The sequence below is a fragment of the Lactuca sativa genome, chromosome 5 (assembly GCF_002870075.4).
Source record: "Lactuca sativa cultivar Salinas chromosome 5, Lsat_Salinas_v11, whole genome shotgun sequence".
Taxonomy (NCBI): Eukaryota; Viridiplantae; Streptophyta; class Magnoliopsida; order Asterales; family Asteraceae; genus Lactuca; species Lactuca sativa.
This window is the reverse complement of record NC_056627.2, coordinates 361,595,913-361,612,505: the sequence shown is the minus strand read 5'-3', so window position 1 is coordinate 361,612,505 and position 16,593 is coordinate 361,595,913. Positions and strand designations below refer to the sequence as shown.

Genomic DNA, 16,593 nt, shown 5'->3' with positions numbered 1-16,593 from the left:
AGTGTTTTGAACTTAATTAGACAACTAAGAAATCTTTTCAATCAACAATGTGTTTGTTTACTGATGAAGGCTTTCCAATGAAACTTTCATAAGCCTGGTTATCAAACTTATAATAAGTAGTGGTTGTAGACTTGTAGCAATATCACTTACTTTTTCCATGATGGTGATGCATAAAAAGATGCGTGAACACAAGCGGAAAAAAGCCTGTATGCAGTCTATTTTTGTAAACAGAAACACTATTACATTTACTTGTCATCTTCTTGCTTATACTTTTGACAAATATAAAATGGTGTGTAAGAGCATAATCTTTTTCTTCACATTGCCCCCCTTAAAAAATTACTTTCTTGTTATAGACATGTTAGCTTTTATTAGACATGACATTATGAGTTATTATATGCATGTGAATATGCAAACTGATTTGTGCAGAATCCCATCACCTTTTTTGTGATTATTAAAATCTTGAAACATATTGATGGAATGATTCTCCATGTGCAATTGCTGATATTGTCTTAAGTAGAGGAGTTTTAATCCTGTGGGCTAATGTCTTAAGTTATTGACATTGTGTTTTGTGGAAATATTAATAATAATGGTTGGACGTGTATAGTAAGTTGTTAGTTCATTGGCTTCCAAAATCTTTAATAGGGTTTCACTTGTGTATGAGTTGGGGACAATCTGTCAATTCCTTGTACTTTGTACTTGTTTAATCTGTTAATGTGTTGTTAAGTGCAAATGCCTAGGTCTAGTTCTTTTGTTTTTTTATTGGGTTTATCTTACTAAAGTATCATCATAGTTATTCCTGTGAGACTACAAAGAAAAGACATTATTGTTTGCAATAATGAGTGATTTTGGATAAATTGCGTGATTGTAAGTGCAAAAAAGAATCATTGTAAATGGCATTAACCCGAAATCACTAGTTATTGATTGGACTAATGTTTTCCTCTTCATTATTGCAAAAGCAAAAGTTTATTTACTGTTAAACATGGGTATGTGGATCGTATTCATTTGACGTATAAGGAAAATGGGAACTGGTGAAAGCATTCGGCTTTATAATTGATACTTTTGTGTCGGGGTGGAACTGGGCTTGAGTTACAGTGGGTTGCACAACATTGGCTTATTGGGATAGGATTTGGGCCATTCCTGGGCCAAATGGCCTGGATCATATCTAAGCTGTCCTAAACCGGTCTCTGGCTAGGGCTAGGGGTGTTATTCGGTTGTTTAATCGGTTGTTTAACAATTCTAAATTAATCGTAACCAAATTGAATAAGATATAACTTAATCGGTTTTGATTTATTTGGTTTGGTTTACTGGTCAAACTGAATAAGGTTCTATATGTTTTAGGCAAAATATTTTTCATTCATAAACCAGGAAACTAGAATACTTTTTGTTTATTTTATGTTCTAGTATGTAATATAATAATATAGAAGATTAAAAGAGTTTCATTTAAAAATATGTATGATATTTTAGAAGGTTATAACCTAGAAGCATCTCAATTCATTTTGTAATACTTTTTCCAATATTTTTGCTACTTCAAAATTTTTAACTCTTCGACGTATTGCTAAATGTTACCTAGACCACATTTACATACCACCTCTCAACTATGAAGATATCACGTCATATTCATTGTACGAATGGTTAATGTCTGATTATGCAACAAGTACCTGCAGTTTGAGAAAAGTTAAAATATCCCCTAAAGTTTGCTAAAAGCCTAAAACTTATTCGTATATTCATACTAAAAACTAAAACAAAACTGAAGATATTAATCAAGGTCTTATTTGGTTGGCCCAAATTAGAGGAAAATGAAACGAGTCCAAACTTGTATTGTATAACCTGAAAACTGAGAAAGCCAAAGTGTATTTTGTTTGGGTGGGTATTTGGTTTTGGTTTTTTATAACACTCTGAAAAACACTCTGAAATATATATATATATATATATATATATATATATATATATATATATATATATATATATATATATATATATATATATTTCAGAGTGTTTTTCAGAGTGTTATAAAAAACCAAAACCAAATATATATATATATATATATATATATATATATATATATATATATATATATATATATATATATATATATATATATATATTGCAAAAACACGAAGATTGATATTTATACAATTTATGAACAATTTAATTATAATGATTATACATTTAAAAGCGGTCTTGTTTTTAGGACTTTATTTTTGACATTCAATGTATCTCTTCGTTAGGTTGAAAAGTTCGACGAATGTATATGTATGGTATCATTTCTTTTGAAGTATTGTAGGTAGTTTTCTAGGTTGGGGGACGAAATAGGCTCTGAATTTGCTTATTTGGTTTAGGGTGTATTTGGCAAAAGTAATCGGAAGCTGGTAGTGGATAGCAGGTAGCTAGAAGCTGTAATTTTTATTTGTTATATGAGTGTTTGATAAAAGTAGTTGGAAACTTTTAAAATATGTAAAATTATATAAAACAATAATTGTTTAAAATAAATAAATATATAAATATATATATTTTTAAGGGCAATTCTGAAATTTGATATAAAAGCTTAGTAGCGTTTTGTTAAACTTCAAATGAAATAGCTTTTAGATTTTAAAGCTTTTTGTTTAAACTAAAAGCTAAACATCCGTACTGTCAAACGAAGTTTTTTGTTTAAACTGAATGTTTTGTCAAATGCTCATGTTCCCAAGTCAATATATATATATATATATATATATATATATATATATATATATATATATATATATATATATATATATACTATTTTCAGATAATAAGTTATTAAATTCAAATCAAGTCATTATTTAGATAACATACAATATAAATTCTTAAATAAGCCTTTATCTATAATTAGAGATTTAATATTGACAATAGTAAACTTTTATATTTCTACTTTTTACTTTTAAATAATTTTGATCTAAAAGTTTCCATCATTCATAATTTTAAAATAAAATTAAGTTGGTATTTTATAAGTTATGATTTAGATCCTTTATAATATTTTTAAAGTTATGTTTTTGGTCCTTATATAGTTTCTATTTTATAGCCTTCTTTTTTATTAATTCCTTAAGATACATTTTCAAGTTTTATTTTCGTTCATCTCCTTCATATATAAGTTTTTGGATCGAAACTTTATTTTTATACTTTTGTGATCTATTTGATATGATATAATCATCATCGTGATATATGTGGATTGTTGACATTTGTAATTTACATTCTATATACGAATTGAAAAGGAGTTACTCCGCACATTAAAGTTATGTTTTCATCTCTTACGTAATTTCTTTTTATAGTTTGCGATATTGCATTGCGTTTTTCAATATAGGGAGTTTCCTAAGCATCATACAGAGAATCCAAACCCTAGTTATTTATATAAATATGTTGATGTAGACTAGTCCAATTAAACATAGTCTTTGGTGGATCAAATTTAGGCCCAAACATGTCTTGAGTTTATTTAATTGGTCTAGAGCCCAAATAGTTTTCTAGACCGGTTTACAACACCGATGATGTTCGAGAAACATTTTGCAAATTTGTCATCCATGAAGTCATTCCATTCGACAACTTTGACAACCCTTGCCTTACGAGAATAATCAAAACTAAACTCCAACCATGATATAGCGTTTTAAATCATATTACTCTTAGACGTGATATTATTAGATTTTGGGCATAGGCAAAATCGAAGATAATTGTAGGGTTAAACTACAATGATTCTTTTTCATTTGTTTATGACTTTTGGATCTCCCCCATGAAAATGCAAATTCTTACTTAGCCGTCACTACACATTGGTTTCATCATGAATCATCACTATTGATGAAACCGATCATTGAATTTAAATTATTTGTTTATCCGTCTTCCAATGTAAATTTAAGAAAAAATTTACTAGATGTTATAATAAAATATAAATTAGAAGATAAAGTGTTTTTTTTTTTTTTTTTTTTTTCACTCGATAATGCTTCAAACAATGAAAATGTCATCAAAAGACTAAAACTACGACCAAAACCTTTTTTAGATGATACTTTTTTTTGACATGCTTACCACTATGAAACTCAAGTTTTCAAAATATGTTTGGAAAATGCCTTTGATTTTGTTGCTACCACAACGAACTTCGGCTCCTAATAGTGAATTGGACAATTATATGACACCAAACTTTTTAATCCACTTTTCCTTTGAGGATTTTCAAAACCTTAATATGTTTGCTTGATGGAAGGAAAAAAAAAAGTTTTCGATTCTAACCGCCCTAGTCTGAGATATAGGAGATGTCCAAGCTTTCATGGTGGCTTCGGAATCAACTTTTTCTCTTAGTAGCAGGGTAATATAGGAACGAAAGGAACGAAACACAACCCACTATGATGCAAACATGGGTAGAGCCACCTTAGGATCAGGGTAGGCCCAGGTCCACCTTCAATTTTTTTAATATAAATAAAATATCATTTAGGTACTATTTAGGTACTTAAAAAATATATGTTATTTTCTTTTTCATGTTAAACTTACATATTCTTTTTCATTTAACTAGCTTTTAATTAGTTTATATATATATATATATATATATATATATATATATATATATATATATATATATATATATATATATATATATATATATATATATATATATATATATGGAACACCCTGAAATTTTTTTTGGCTTCGCCCTGGATGCAAGTATGTGTTTGCTTACTTGGATGGTGTTGAGAGGATACAAAGTTTTGTTTCCCTCAAAGGGCCGCTTTTACCACTCGTTGAATACTACAATTATGCAGAAGAGCTTGTACAAGGTGTAACGCCTTTAATGCCCGAAGTAGATAGGGGTGAACCAGAAGAAGGATTGGATGACGACGTCTAGTAGCTATTTCATGAAGACTACCACTTTGAAGGCTATAATTCATACCATTTTCATTTAACAGTTATGTTTTTATGTAATTATGCTTCTTTTCATGTATTTCTAAGTTCAAATTATGTCGGTTTATGTATTGCAAATATCTTATAGGGTTATGATGTTTATGGTATTTACTTGAAAGACCACTTTGAAGGCTATAATTATTATTATCTTCAATTTCGAGGTTTATGTTTTTATGTAATTGTTAGCTTAAATTAAACTTTGCATTTCTAAGCTCAAACAATGTATTACAAGTAATATCTTTGTATATGCTTAGATTTATCATACACAACCACGTTGTATGTACCATAATCATACAATTCTTAAATTTTCATCTAATCAAAATCCAAAAAAGTCGGTAATATGGGTTTGGACTTTGGAAAAGCATGTGACCTCCTCGCCATTAGACAAGATTCACAAAATCACTCCCCTCAATTTCTTCCCCTTTGTCTTCCAGTCTGAATTCGAGTTTCAAAGAAAGGAAAGAAATAAAAACTTCGAAGTCCCTTTTTATTTATTTATTTATTTTTTTACAATTTCTTCCCCTTTTACTGCAATCCCATCATCATTTCCAAAAACCCAGATCTTACTTCACCCTAAACACGAAACCCTTTTGGCAATCTTTCACACAATTAGATTTTTGAGATCCCTTCTCCTATCTGTTTTCTCTCTTCATTACGTCCAGAACACGTTCTGTATATGTGTTATTGATTTGCCCTGTTGGGGGAACGCTTTCGAGATTTATATATATGGCATTTGGAAGATAGCACGTTCATTTGGTTCAGATCAATGTCGAAGACTTTGTGGTGGATCGTTTCCTTTTTTATTTTCGTATGGTTATCCCCTCCTCGGGTGTTTGCAATTGATGATTTCAATCAAGCGTGAGTGGTCTCCAATCTATTGCGTCTTTATTATATGTTTTTTTATAGAGTTTGAGAATCGAAAAGTGCATGAAAATATTGAGATGTGGGTCAATGCTTATGAGATTTACTTTTGACTTTGGATCTCCAATGAGTTACTTTAAGCTTCGTATTCTTATGGATTTTGAATTGTTCTTGATATAAATGATATCAGTATACAAAGCTATTGACATCAAAACCCTGCAAATCGGACATTGTTTTGAGTTTAATTAGCAATATATATTTCATGTCTACTTTGCATGTGAAAGCTCTAGCTAGGGTTGACACACAAAGTCAAAGTGCAAATTGTAATGACCATTCTTTCCTTCTACAGGTTTCCTATTGTAGAACCTGATCCTGGTCATACAAAACTTCGTCTTTCTACTGAAGGACTGGAGGCTATTAGAAGAATAACAAATCCTATTGCAGCAGTTGCTGTAAGCTTTATATTCAAAGCCATTGATGTTTTCTAGTTTCATATTTCATAAATCTCTATGAAAAATTCATTGGTGGCTGGCTTCTGACATTTTTTTTAGGGCTAATAAATGCAAAATGGTCATTCTTCCTCTTGTTAATCTTAACTACATATTCCTTTATCACTATCTTAATAGGTGATTGGTCCTTATCGATCTGGAAAATCTTTTCTGCTTAATCAGCTTCTATCACTTTCTTGTTATGAAGGTATAATCATCACTTTTGCAAGTTTATGCCACACATAATTTGATTTTGTTTGACAGAATTTTATGCCCTGAAGTTTGATACTTTGCAGGTTTTGGTGTTGGCCACATGCGTGACACTAAAACAAAAGGTATTCAATTACTTTACTATATAATAATCAAATACAACATATTTCTCTTTTGTATATACATTCTTTTTTCCAAATTTATGTATTTGTGAAAACAGATTGTGGACATTTTGGTATTTGATTATTAGTCATAGACTTTTTTAGTAAACTATATGCCAAATCAAATTATCAAACTGAAATAGTGAACTTCCACAGTTATTGATTCAAGTGTAGTATTTATAAATTTTTGGTTCAAGTATAAATGTTATCTTTCATTTATGGTTTTTTAGGAATATGGGTATGGGGAACACCAGTTGAAATGGACATTGATGGAGTTAAAACCTCAGTCTTTTATCTGGATACAGAAGGATTTGAAAGTATAGGGAAATCAAACGTCTATGATGACAGGTGTTTGTCTTTTTCTTATTGTTTATAAATTATAAATTATAAATTATGAAATTATAAATTATAATCAATGGATCTTCTTTTCTTATTCACATTTCTTCAGGATATTTGCTCTGGCAACGGTTTTAAGTTCAGTGCTTATCTACAATTTGCCTGAAACAGTTAGTTTCATCTTTAAAAACTGCTTCTTTTATTTATTTATTTATTTATTTATTAGTTTCTTCAAACTAGAAATCTAAGTCTGTTGCTATTTTTTTTTTAAAAAAAAAAATTCAGATACGTGAAGCTGATATATCTCGATTGTCATTTGCTGTTGAGCTTGCTGAAGAGTTCTATGGAAGGTTGGTTTTCATTTAAATTTGAAAATGATGATCTTATTGTTAAAAACTTAAAATCATATATCATGACCAAAACTGATTTTAGTTTTTTGTTTTTTTTTCTTTTGGTTGTGAATCTACAGAGTCAAGGTAAGTTTTGAACAACTTGGATATTTTCTTGTTTATATTACTAAAGATACTAAGTGTGGTCAAAGTTTTGGTTTGACTTTTTGATATAATTATAGGGGCAAGATGTGGCCTTTGAACCTGCAAAACTCCTGTGGCTTATACAACGTGACTTCTTACGTAAGTTATTACAACTCCATTTATATAAAAATTCATAATTTTTTGTTTTTTTTACATATCTCAAATATTTTATAACAGAGGGGAAGTCTGTAAAAGAAATGGTGGATGAAGCTCTACAACATGTTCCTAACTCTGAGGGTTAGCTTTCTTCTTTTTTTCATATATGCTACTTGTAATATTTACTAAAGGGTAAAAAAGTAATTTTGGATTAAGTTCTTTTCAAACGGGAGAATGTTGTATTTGTTATGGAATCTTAGAAACACATCTTGTTTTGCAGGTGACAAGAATATTGCTCAGGTACAACTCTTGAGATGTTTTATTATTCAGATATGAATTATATAAAGTGTAAATTGTAAAACACTTATTTATGCTAAAAATTTATGTTGTGTTGAAAACTTAAAATAGGTGAACCAAATTCGAGACTCTCTAGCTATCATGGGTGATAATAGCACAGCTTTCAGCTTACCACAAGTAACTTCTTAACATACATTAATAAAAAAAAATCATTAATTTTGACATTTTGCTTATAATAATTTTATGTCACATTTCAATCAGCCACATCTTCAAAGGACAAAGCTTTGTGACTTGAAAGATGGGGAACTTGACCAAAATTATGTCAAAAGGAGAGAAGAATTAAAAGAAGTTGTTAAATCTGTTATTCGCCCAAAGATTGTTCAGGGAAAATCCCTTAATGGAAACGAGTTTGTATCTTTTCTAGAAAAGGTGCCTCCTTTTCATCTCTAAATTTTCTTTATATGATTTAGAAAATAAAACGTATGATTGTTTGTTTGGTTTCAGATTTTGGATGCTTTGAACAAGGGGGAGATTCCATCAACAGGGTCTCTTGTGGAGGTGTTCAACAAGAAAATCTTGGAGAAATGTTTGAAGTTATATGAAGATAATATGAGTAAAGTTTCTTTACCCATTTCTGAGGATTCCCTATTATCCATTCATGGAGCTTCAAGATCAGAAGCTTTGAAATCTTTTGATGAACAACATTTTGGTCGTCATCATGCAAAGAAATCTGTCGAACAGCTTGATGAAGACATTGAAAAGGTAATCATTTTATTTTTACATGAGTATATTATATATAGTTGTAAATTGTAATAATTTTATAACATTTGTTGGGGCAGATGTTTAAGAACTTTATGATGGCAAACCAATATCAATCATCAAAATTATGTGAAGCACTCTACACAACATGTGAAGACAAAATGGATCAACTTCAAGTCCTTAGACTCCCATCAATGGCCAAATTCAATGCAGGCTTTCTTCACTGCAACCAAAGCTTTGAAAAAGAATGTGTGGGGCCCTCAAAATCCATATACGAACAACGCATGGTCAAGGTTAGCATATCATATCTTTCAATAATTCCAATTTTAATAATAATGTTTTCTTTAGTGTTTATAACTTAGATTTTAATGATAAAAACAGATGATGGGAAAGTCGAGATCTTTATTCATCAAGGAATATAACCACAGATTATTTAATTGGTTGGTGGCATTCTCCCTTGTGATGGTGATTGTAGGGAGATTTGTTATAAAATTTATATTGATAGAGATTGGGGCATGGGTTATGTTCATCTTCTTGGAGACTTACACACGAATGTTTTGGTCAGCTGAGTCTCTTTATTACAATCCTATGTGGCATGCCATTGTTGCAACTTGGGAGACACTTGTTTACAGCCCTGTTCTTGATTTAGACAGGTAAACAAATAATTTAACTATTTTGAAGATAGAATTATTATTATGATGTTGTTGTTATATAATAGAAAGAAATACTCAAGTATGTTGGTATTTGTTGGATTTAAAAAATTAAAAAATGACAGATGGGCGGTGCAACTTGGATTGGTGGCGGTGATATTGTTGGTGTACTGGCGGTGCCACGGGAGGATGAAACACAAACACGGGTCGAATTCGTTGTTACCGTTGTACACTGACGGATCAAAAGTTCGGGATAGATCAGAATAGAGCATCCTCAGGCGAAGAGCTTTTGGCTTCTTTTTTTTGAAAGCAAAAATGCAGGAAGAAGGGTGTGGTGTGTGTGATGTGGGTTGATGATATATATAAAGGTGGTTGCCTTTTAATTAAAAATATAAATTTTATAGAACATGTAGGAGGAGAGGATTTGGTGAAGGAGAAGTGGGATGTATGTAACTTTAGCAATTCAAATTATTTGTATGATGATTGATTGATTGTACATTACACGCACCCATATTTCCTCTACTCACATAAGTATTATGTTCTTTTATGATTGTTGTGACCTTATTTTTCAAGATGTACTTTCAAATTTTTGTTTTTTTTCTTGAAACATGTCATTTAACCATGCAAAATTTTGAATGATAGTAATTTAATAATAATAATAATAATAATAATAATAAGACAAAATTATGTAAATGGTCCATGTATTTTCCAAATTTGCATGTTTCGTCTTTTTCTTGATAAAGATGGTCTCTTTGCTTTTAATTTTTTTATATGATTGGTTTTTGATCCGTATAAAATAAAATGACTTATATATTGTAACGTCTAATTTTTTTAACAAATAGTACACCCAAAATTGTCTATTTATAAAGCATGAATCAATACATATTCGGTGTATATATGTGTCACAAATTAACACAAGTAGTTATCAAGAAGATCTTACAATAATCTTTCACAACATATTCTTTTACAAGTATAGTATTATAACCACCAAGGTTACTATAAATTTACAATTCTTCAAATGATAATATTAAAACCACCAAGGCTATTATCAAAATATAATATTAACATACAAGCATTTATACATCTTCATAACCCCGTGGTGTTACAGTCACTAAGACCACCACTAATAACAATTACTCATACATGGTGTTACAGTTACCAAGATCACCATAAATAACGGATCCTAATACCATGGTATTACATCACCAAGACCACCACTAATAACTATTTTCAATATTGTGGTGTTACAGTAAATCCAAACCACCATTAATATTAGTCTATGATATTACAGTCACTAAGACTATCATGACTAACATTATTTCATCACGGTGATATTTCCAGCACTAAACATACCACAATAACCATTATTTGCATCAGCGATACATACGGGTAATTGGAACACTAAGCATACTACTAACAACTAATTCTCACACGGTGGTAGTTACAGCACCAAGCATACCACCAATTTTTTCTAAATAGTCTACAAGTATAGCATACCACCAATTTTTTCTAAATAGTCTACAAGTATAGTGTTACAAATACTAAATCCACTATTGACTTTCATTCCTTGAATAATAAGATTACAATCACTCATACTACCATTAATTCCAATCATATAAACTTACAATACAATATCGTTCTTGTTATCATTCCATCGATGATATATATACAACCTTATTACATTACCTTACAGCCAACAAAACTACGTTAGTCTAGCACATATACATATACGTACACTACGGTACACCAGCATTCTGCTACCCAATAGACATACAATGTCACTAACCATGCTATCAAACATTCTACTTGCCCAGAACGCAAAATAGACTTGTAGTCACGTTAGTTACTACTAATTTCTATAATCTCTCTTGATTATAATTAATATTATATAAATTACTAATTCATCCCGTAATTGTATTATAGTGACCAAGACTACCATCACTCTTCTACAACAATCCTTCAAATATAGCACTACAGACACTGAGTTTGTTATAAATTTGCATTTCTATATTGATGATATTACAACCACCATCATAAACTAATAATTTTACTCGTTTCCATAACTATACTACTATAGAACTTCTAAATGCCCATTACCAATTCATATTCCTTAACAATATACAAGTATGGCGTTCAGACACTAAGTCCGCCACTAACTTACATTAACCGGTATCAATCTACAAGTATAGAGTTCATACATTAAGTCTGTCATTGACATGTAATTCTCCCATACCAAAATACAAGTATAACCATATGGGTTCTAATCCTAAAATAACAATATTAGTCATGTTGATATATTTGACTCAAGAACTTAGGAGGGTCTTACTCCAGGCATGATGAAAATTTTGGTATATAAAGGTCCTAAAAGAGATTACATTATTGTTAAGGCCCAATATTAAATTTCTAGATGGTTTTCCACAATTATGTATATTAGAATTCTACCAAAAATAAAAAACCTTCTCAAGCTCTTTTGAATATCCTAGGCATTCAAGAGAATGCCTAGGATATTCAAAAGAGCTTGACAAAGTTTTATATTTGTCATAAAATACTTAAAAAGGACTCCCGAAAGATCATTTGGATAAGAAAGGTTATGTAGATTGACAACATTTTAGTAATAGACTTAAGTCTTGTTTGATAGTTGCTGACTAAGAAAGTTATTGGTGATTTTAGTGTTACCATGTCATTTTATATAATTGGAACTAACATGTGAGCTAAGGTGTTTCATAATTTGTACTCTAATATATGTACGGTTTTGTGCGGAGTGCACGCATGTATAAGATCGAATTAGAAGCTGGTTCGATGACAAGTCGGGGGTCCAGTGGCAGCGCTCCTCCGTCCAGGGTTTCTAAAGGGGTAACGCCCCTTTGGCAATTTAGGGGCAGCGCCCCTAGCAGGGTGATTATGGTAAGACTAACGAAATTCGTTAGTGTTGGAAACTTAAATCCTCATTAAAATCCGGATTTTCCTGATTTGCTTCCAAAGCAACCCATGACGGCAACCCTAAGAGAACCCCTAATCTCGTTTATTATATAAACGACTCTTCTCTTTGAGAAGAGACACACGAAAATTACTACCTCTCTTTTTCTTCAAACAAAAAGAGAATCCTTCTAGCAATTTGGCTTATGGCATCTGTGCCTAGAATCGTAAGTGTCCTCTTGGATTATCCTAGGTCGAATTTCTTGCAACCCAGTCATATGGTAGAAACGTCGGTTCAGAAAGTGTTCACATGACCCAAGTGGTATCCAGATCTCCAACGTAAACCCTAATCCCTCCAACAAAAGTGTTGACTGGGAAATGTCTGTTTGGGTAAGAAATCGAGTAAGAAACCATATTGTTGTACAGTTTAGTGAATGTGAAGACTTATGAAAAATGACAATTTTATCTTGTTGCTTAATTGTGCATCTGATAAGACGGTTGATTTCAAACCAAACACATACAAAAAAATGAGATAGCAGCAACAAAGGTCCAACATACATAATATATACTTATCTATAATATATAACAACAATATTGTTCTTCTTATTTACAAGATAAATAATGCATCTCATTAATATAAGGTAATGAAGAAGGACAAAAGAGTTCTTGATATATATATATATATATATATATATATATATATATATATATATATATATATATATATATATATATGTGTGTGTGTGTGTGTGTGTGTGTGTGTGTGTGTATGTGTCCAAACAAATGCTAAAAGAGGAATAAATTGACTTGCTATAAGCATAATAAAACCACTAAAACCAAGTGAGAATAGGGATCAAGAAACAAACAACATCATTATCTATGTCAAGTATCATATTACATTGAGAAATTTACAGGGGGAACGAGCAAAGATGATATACAAAGAAGGACTATGCTATAGATGTATACAACAAAAGAAAAATATGAAAATCAGAATGAAAAATAAGAGAATCAGATTACCCTTGCAAACTCCACTGGATCCCACACAATGAAGCCTACACCATTATAGGTTTAATCCCGCGTCATCCACCAAATCATAGGTTTTTGATAAAAATGGCGAAATCGGTGTCCTTATTAAACAATCAAGGGGTTGGGGGAGATGATGAACATCCCCTTCATCAATCTCTATGACAATATTTTATGTGGTCAATTTTCAATAAAAAGTGATTAGACAACAATATATCAATAAAAAAATCAAAATATGATATGGAAATTTTCAACTATGTACATAAAAATACCAGAAAACACAGAGTAACTTCATTGAGAAATTTTTAGAATTTAATGAAGAACAACGTAACGCCATAAGAAAAATGACCAACAACTCAAACATATTACAGTTTATATACTAATTTATACAAAGAAGAATAATCAATTAGAAAAATCAGAAATCAAAACCCATATATAATCGAAAAATTGGAATTGATGAGAAGAGGAAAAATGAAGAAACGTACCTCATGAGAAAAGGAAGGAGGCTTCAAAAAAATCGAAACTGGTGAGAAGAGGATCGTCGACAATTTCTGGTTGCGTGAGAAAAAAGTCGGCGTTGAAGGAGGAGAAGAAACGATGGAGGCGCTGATTTCTTCCTTTGGTAGGGCAATGGTACAATTAGAAACTTCTTCCTTTCTCACTCAATCGATCTTCCTTCTTACTCGATCGTACAATTCTTTCCGAGTCAGATGCCCAAATTTAGTTTATCAAACACCTTTAGCTGACCGAGTCAGCCAAAAATTTCTAACCTCACTCGATCAAATGCATATTAAACATATTAAACATGAACTTAAAGAACATGCATTGATTTAGATCATCTCACGAATGCATTAAATAATGAGAAACAATGAAATAATTGATAGAGTGGCAAATGATTAATTTAAGAAAGAAATGGATCATTATAAACAAGTACCTAAAACTTTTTGGGAGCGGTTGATAGTTGATATGTTGGAAGAGTTTGACCAAATTATGAAAGATCGAAAGAGCATGTTCGACGTATAATAAAGAAAGACATCATGTATATATCTTGGACAAAAGAGCCAAAATGAGTTAATACTTTTACTAGCTCGTGAAATTAAACAGGACGCCATTAAAAAGATAAAGGAAGCAAATTATGACTTTGTTATACTTTATTATCCCTTATACAAGTCACCAAAAATAGATGTCTTTACGAGTGAGGTATATAAATTTCTCCTCTAATTTTACTATTTTGAATAATCATTTTTAGGTTTTTTGAATGTTATTGATATAACCGATAAAGGGCTCTTTGGTTTGTATTGCACATGATTAATTAAAATCTATTAGTCTTGATATTTACGATATATGTTGGTATGATTATGACAATAGATCAAACATGGAAGGAAACATCAAGGGGTTCAAAAGAGATTTTTATATATAAATCCTAGAGGGTTTTATACTCCACGTGATTGTCATAATATTAATCTTGCATTACATGGCTAACAGTTGTGGTAAAGTTGGAGCATTGTTTGGAGTCATACAACGAGTCATACAACGTGTTTATACAATATCTTACAATTTTATAAAGAGATGGAAATTTTTAAAAGACAAATTAAGGTCTGACTCCTAAGTCATTGTCTGCCAATCGTTTGGAGAGTCGTGTTAATAGTGTTAAGGCTATTAGACTACAATTTTTGGTTATAAAAGAAGATTTACTTGAAGTTGCAGAAATGATAATGATGCTAAAATTCAAAGTGAATCTAAATCACTAGCAAATAATAAGATATTCAAAATTGAGTTTCTGGTAACAATACTCGTTTGGTATCAAATATTATACACCATCAACAAAAATTTAGAATCAAAAGATATGTTTCTTGAGTTGCTATTAAAGAAGTGAAGATGTTGATTGAATACTTCAAGGAGTTTAGAGAAATATGGTTCTCTAAGATGGTTGATTATGCTAAGGAACTTTTCATTGAAATGAATATTGATATGCTTTTCCTTCAAAAGTGTCACGTTCGTAGAAAAAACTTTGATGAGAATTCAAGTGATCAAGATGTCGTATTTTTAGCCGAGGAGAATTTTAAAATTAATTATTTTTATATATTGTTGATCAAGCGAGTGTTTCTCTTAAAACAAGATTTGAACAATACAAAGAATATGAAAATATATTTGGTTTGTTGTTTCCTAAAAAACTGACGAAATTTGATGGCAAATATTTTAAGTCATGTTGTAGCCGTCTTGAAACTGCCTTTAAGTATGTTAAATGGTTAGATATTGATGCCAACTAACTTTATATAAAGTTAAAGCTTCTTGACATGTTTTTACCAAATGAAACTACCAACCATATCGGTGTTTTAAAATATATGAAAAAAAAGTCTATTGTTTTCCTAATGCAAATAGAGTATTATTGACTATTCAAAAATAAGTTTCTCAAAACTAGAGATGTTAAAGTCTCATAAGAAAAACTTAATGTAATGACTCTAATTTAAAGAGATAAATAGTTGTTTAAGGTAAATAATTGTTTATACTACTCTAGTTATCCTTATTTAAGGAGATAAATAATTGTTTAAGGTCAATTGGCACTCTAACTGCATCGGTAATCCGTTCATGCATCATGTTTTTAAATTACCAAAATAACTCAATTGTAAATGGGATTTGTAAAATTACCATTAAAATGGTTCAATCTGAAAGATTTTTTTGATGATGAAAAATTTTAGTCGTTCAAACAAATAATGTTTTAAGCGGATGGTAGACTAATGGTGAAAACGAAATAAAGGGTTTGGGAGTTTATTGTTGGTCCCTTTGAATTGGGGGGGGGGGGGGGGGGGGTATAAAAGTCATTTTGTATGGATCAGTCATGCAAGAAATTGAAACCACATGACCATTCAATCGAAAAAGTTAAAGATGATACTTGTGAATTTGGGAAGCCATTAGGACCATTTATGTAATATTGTATCAAAGGTGTTCGTCTAAACGTGTGCGACATGGGCGGCCGCACATGGCCCACATCACAAGGGGCCTAGTTTTTTTACAATAAACGTATATGTATATATGTAATTGAACAAAAATATTTAGATGATTATATAACTCCAATTTTACAAGGATGACTTAGTGAATTAACAATGATAATTGTTTAGAACAATATAATGAAAAATATTGATTATGATTAGTTGATGACCAACTTTACTTTCAAAAATATAGTAGGGTTTTACAATTCATGACTGTAAGATTATATATCATATCATCATTCTTTTGTTTTTATTGTTTTATAACATTTATCCACTTATCGTTGTATTAACAAATTTTGATTGTATATTAAAAAAAGTTATACTTGAGGCCTATTTTTATTTTTATCACAGGACCTCAAAATCAACAAGACACCTATGTA

At 30.6% G+C, this 16,593-nt stretch overlaps 1 protein-coding gene across 1 annotated transcript; it reads left to right on the top strand.

Moving 5' to 3' along the window:
- Positions 1–5,239: 5,239 nt before the first annotated feature.
- Positions 5,240–9,831, top strand: LOC111915104 (uncharacterized). Its single transcript, XM_023910795.3, has 17 exons — positions 5,240–5,751; positions 6,104–6,206; positions 6,381–6,450; positions 6,539–6,577; positions 6,844–6,961; positions 7,062–7,119; positions 7,235–7,299; positions 7,419–7,425; positions 7,521–7,581; positions 7,660–7,719; positions 7,859–7,878; positions 7,987–8,052; positions 8,137–8,304; positions 8,380–8,637; positions 8,715–8,927; positions 9,016–9,287; positions 9,410–9,831. The coding sequence occupies exons 1-17, from the start codon at positions 5,660–5,662 to the stop codon at positions 9,549–9,551; spliced, it is 1,812 nt and encodes a 603-aa protein (XP_023766563.1). The 5' UTR covers positions 5,240–5,659; the 3' UTR covers positions 9,552–9,831.
- Positions 9,832–16,593: the final 6,762 nt, after the last annotated feature.

What these genes read in the sequence shown, in the direction of transcription:
- LOC111915104 (XM_023910795.3), top strand. Translation starts at nt 5,660, where the DNA reads ATGTCGAAGACTTTGTGGTGGATCGTTTCCTTTTTTATTTTCGTATGG. An exon ending in ATTGATGATTTCAATCAAGC is followed by an intron (nt 5,752 to 6,103) that starts GTGAGTGGTCTC and finishes TTCCTTCTACAG; the next exon opens with GTTTCCTATTGTAGAACCTG. An exon ending in TCAAACGTCTATGATGACAG is followed by an intron (nt 6,962 to 7,061) that starts GTGTTTGTCTTT and finishes ACATTTCTTCAG; the next exon opens with GATATTTGCTCTGGCAACGG.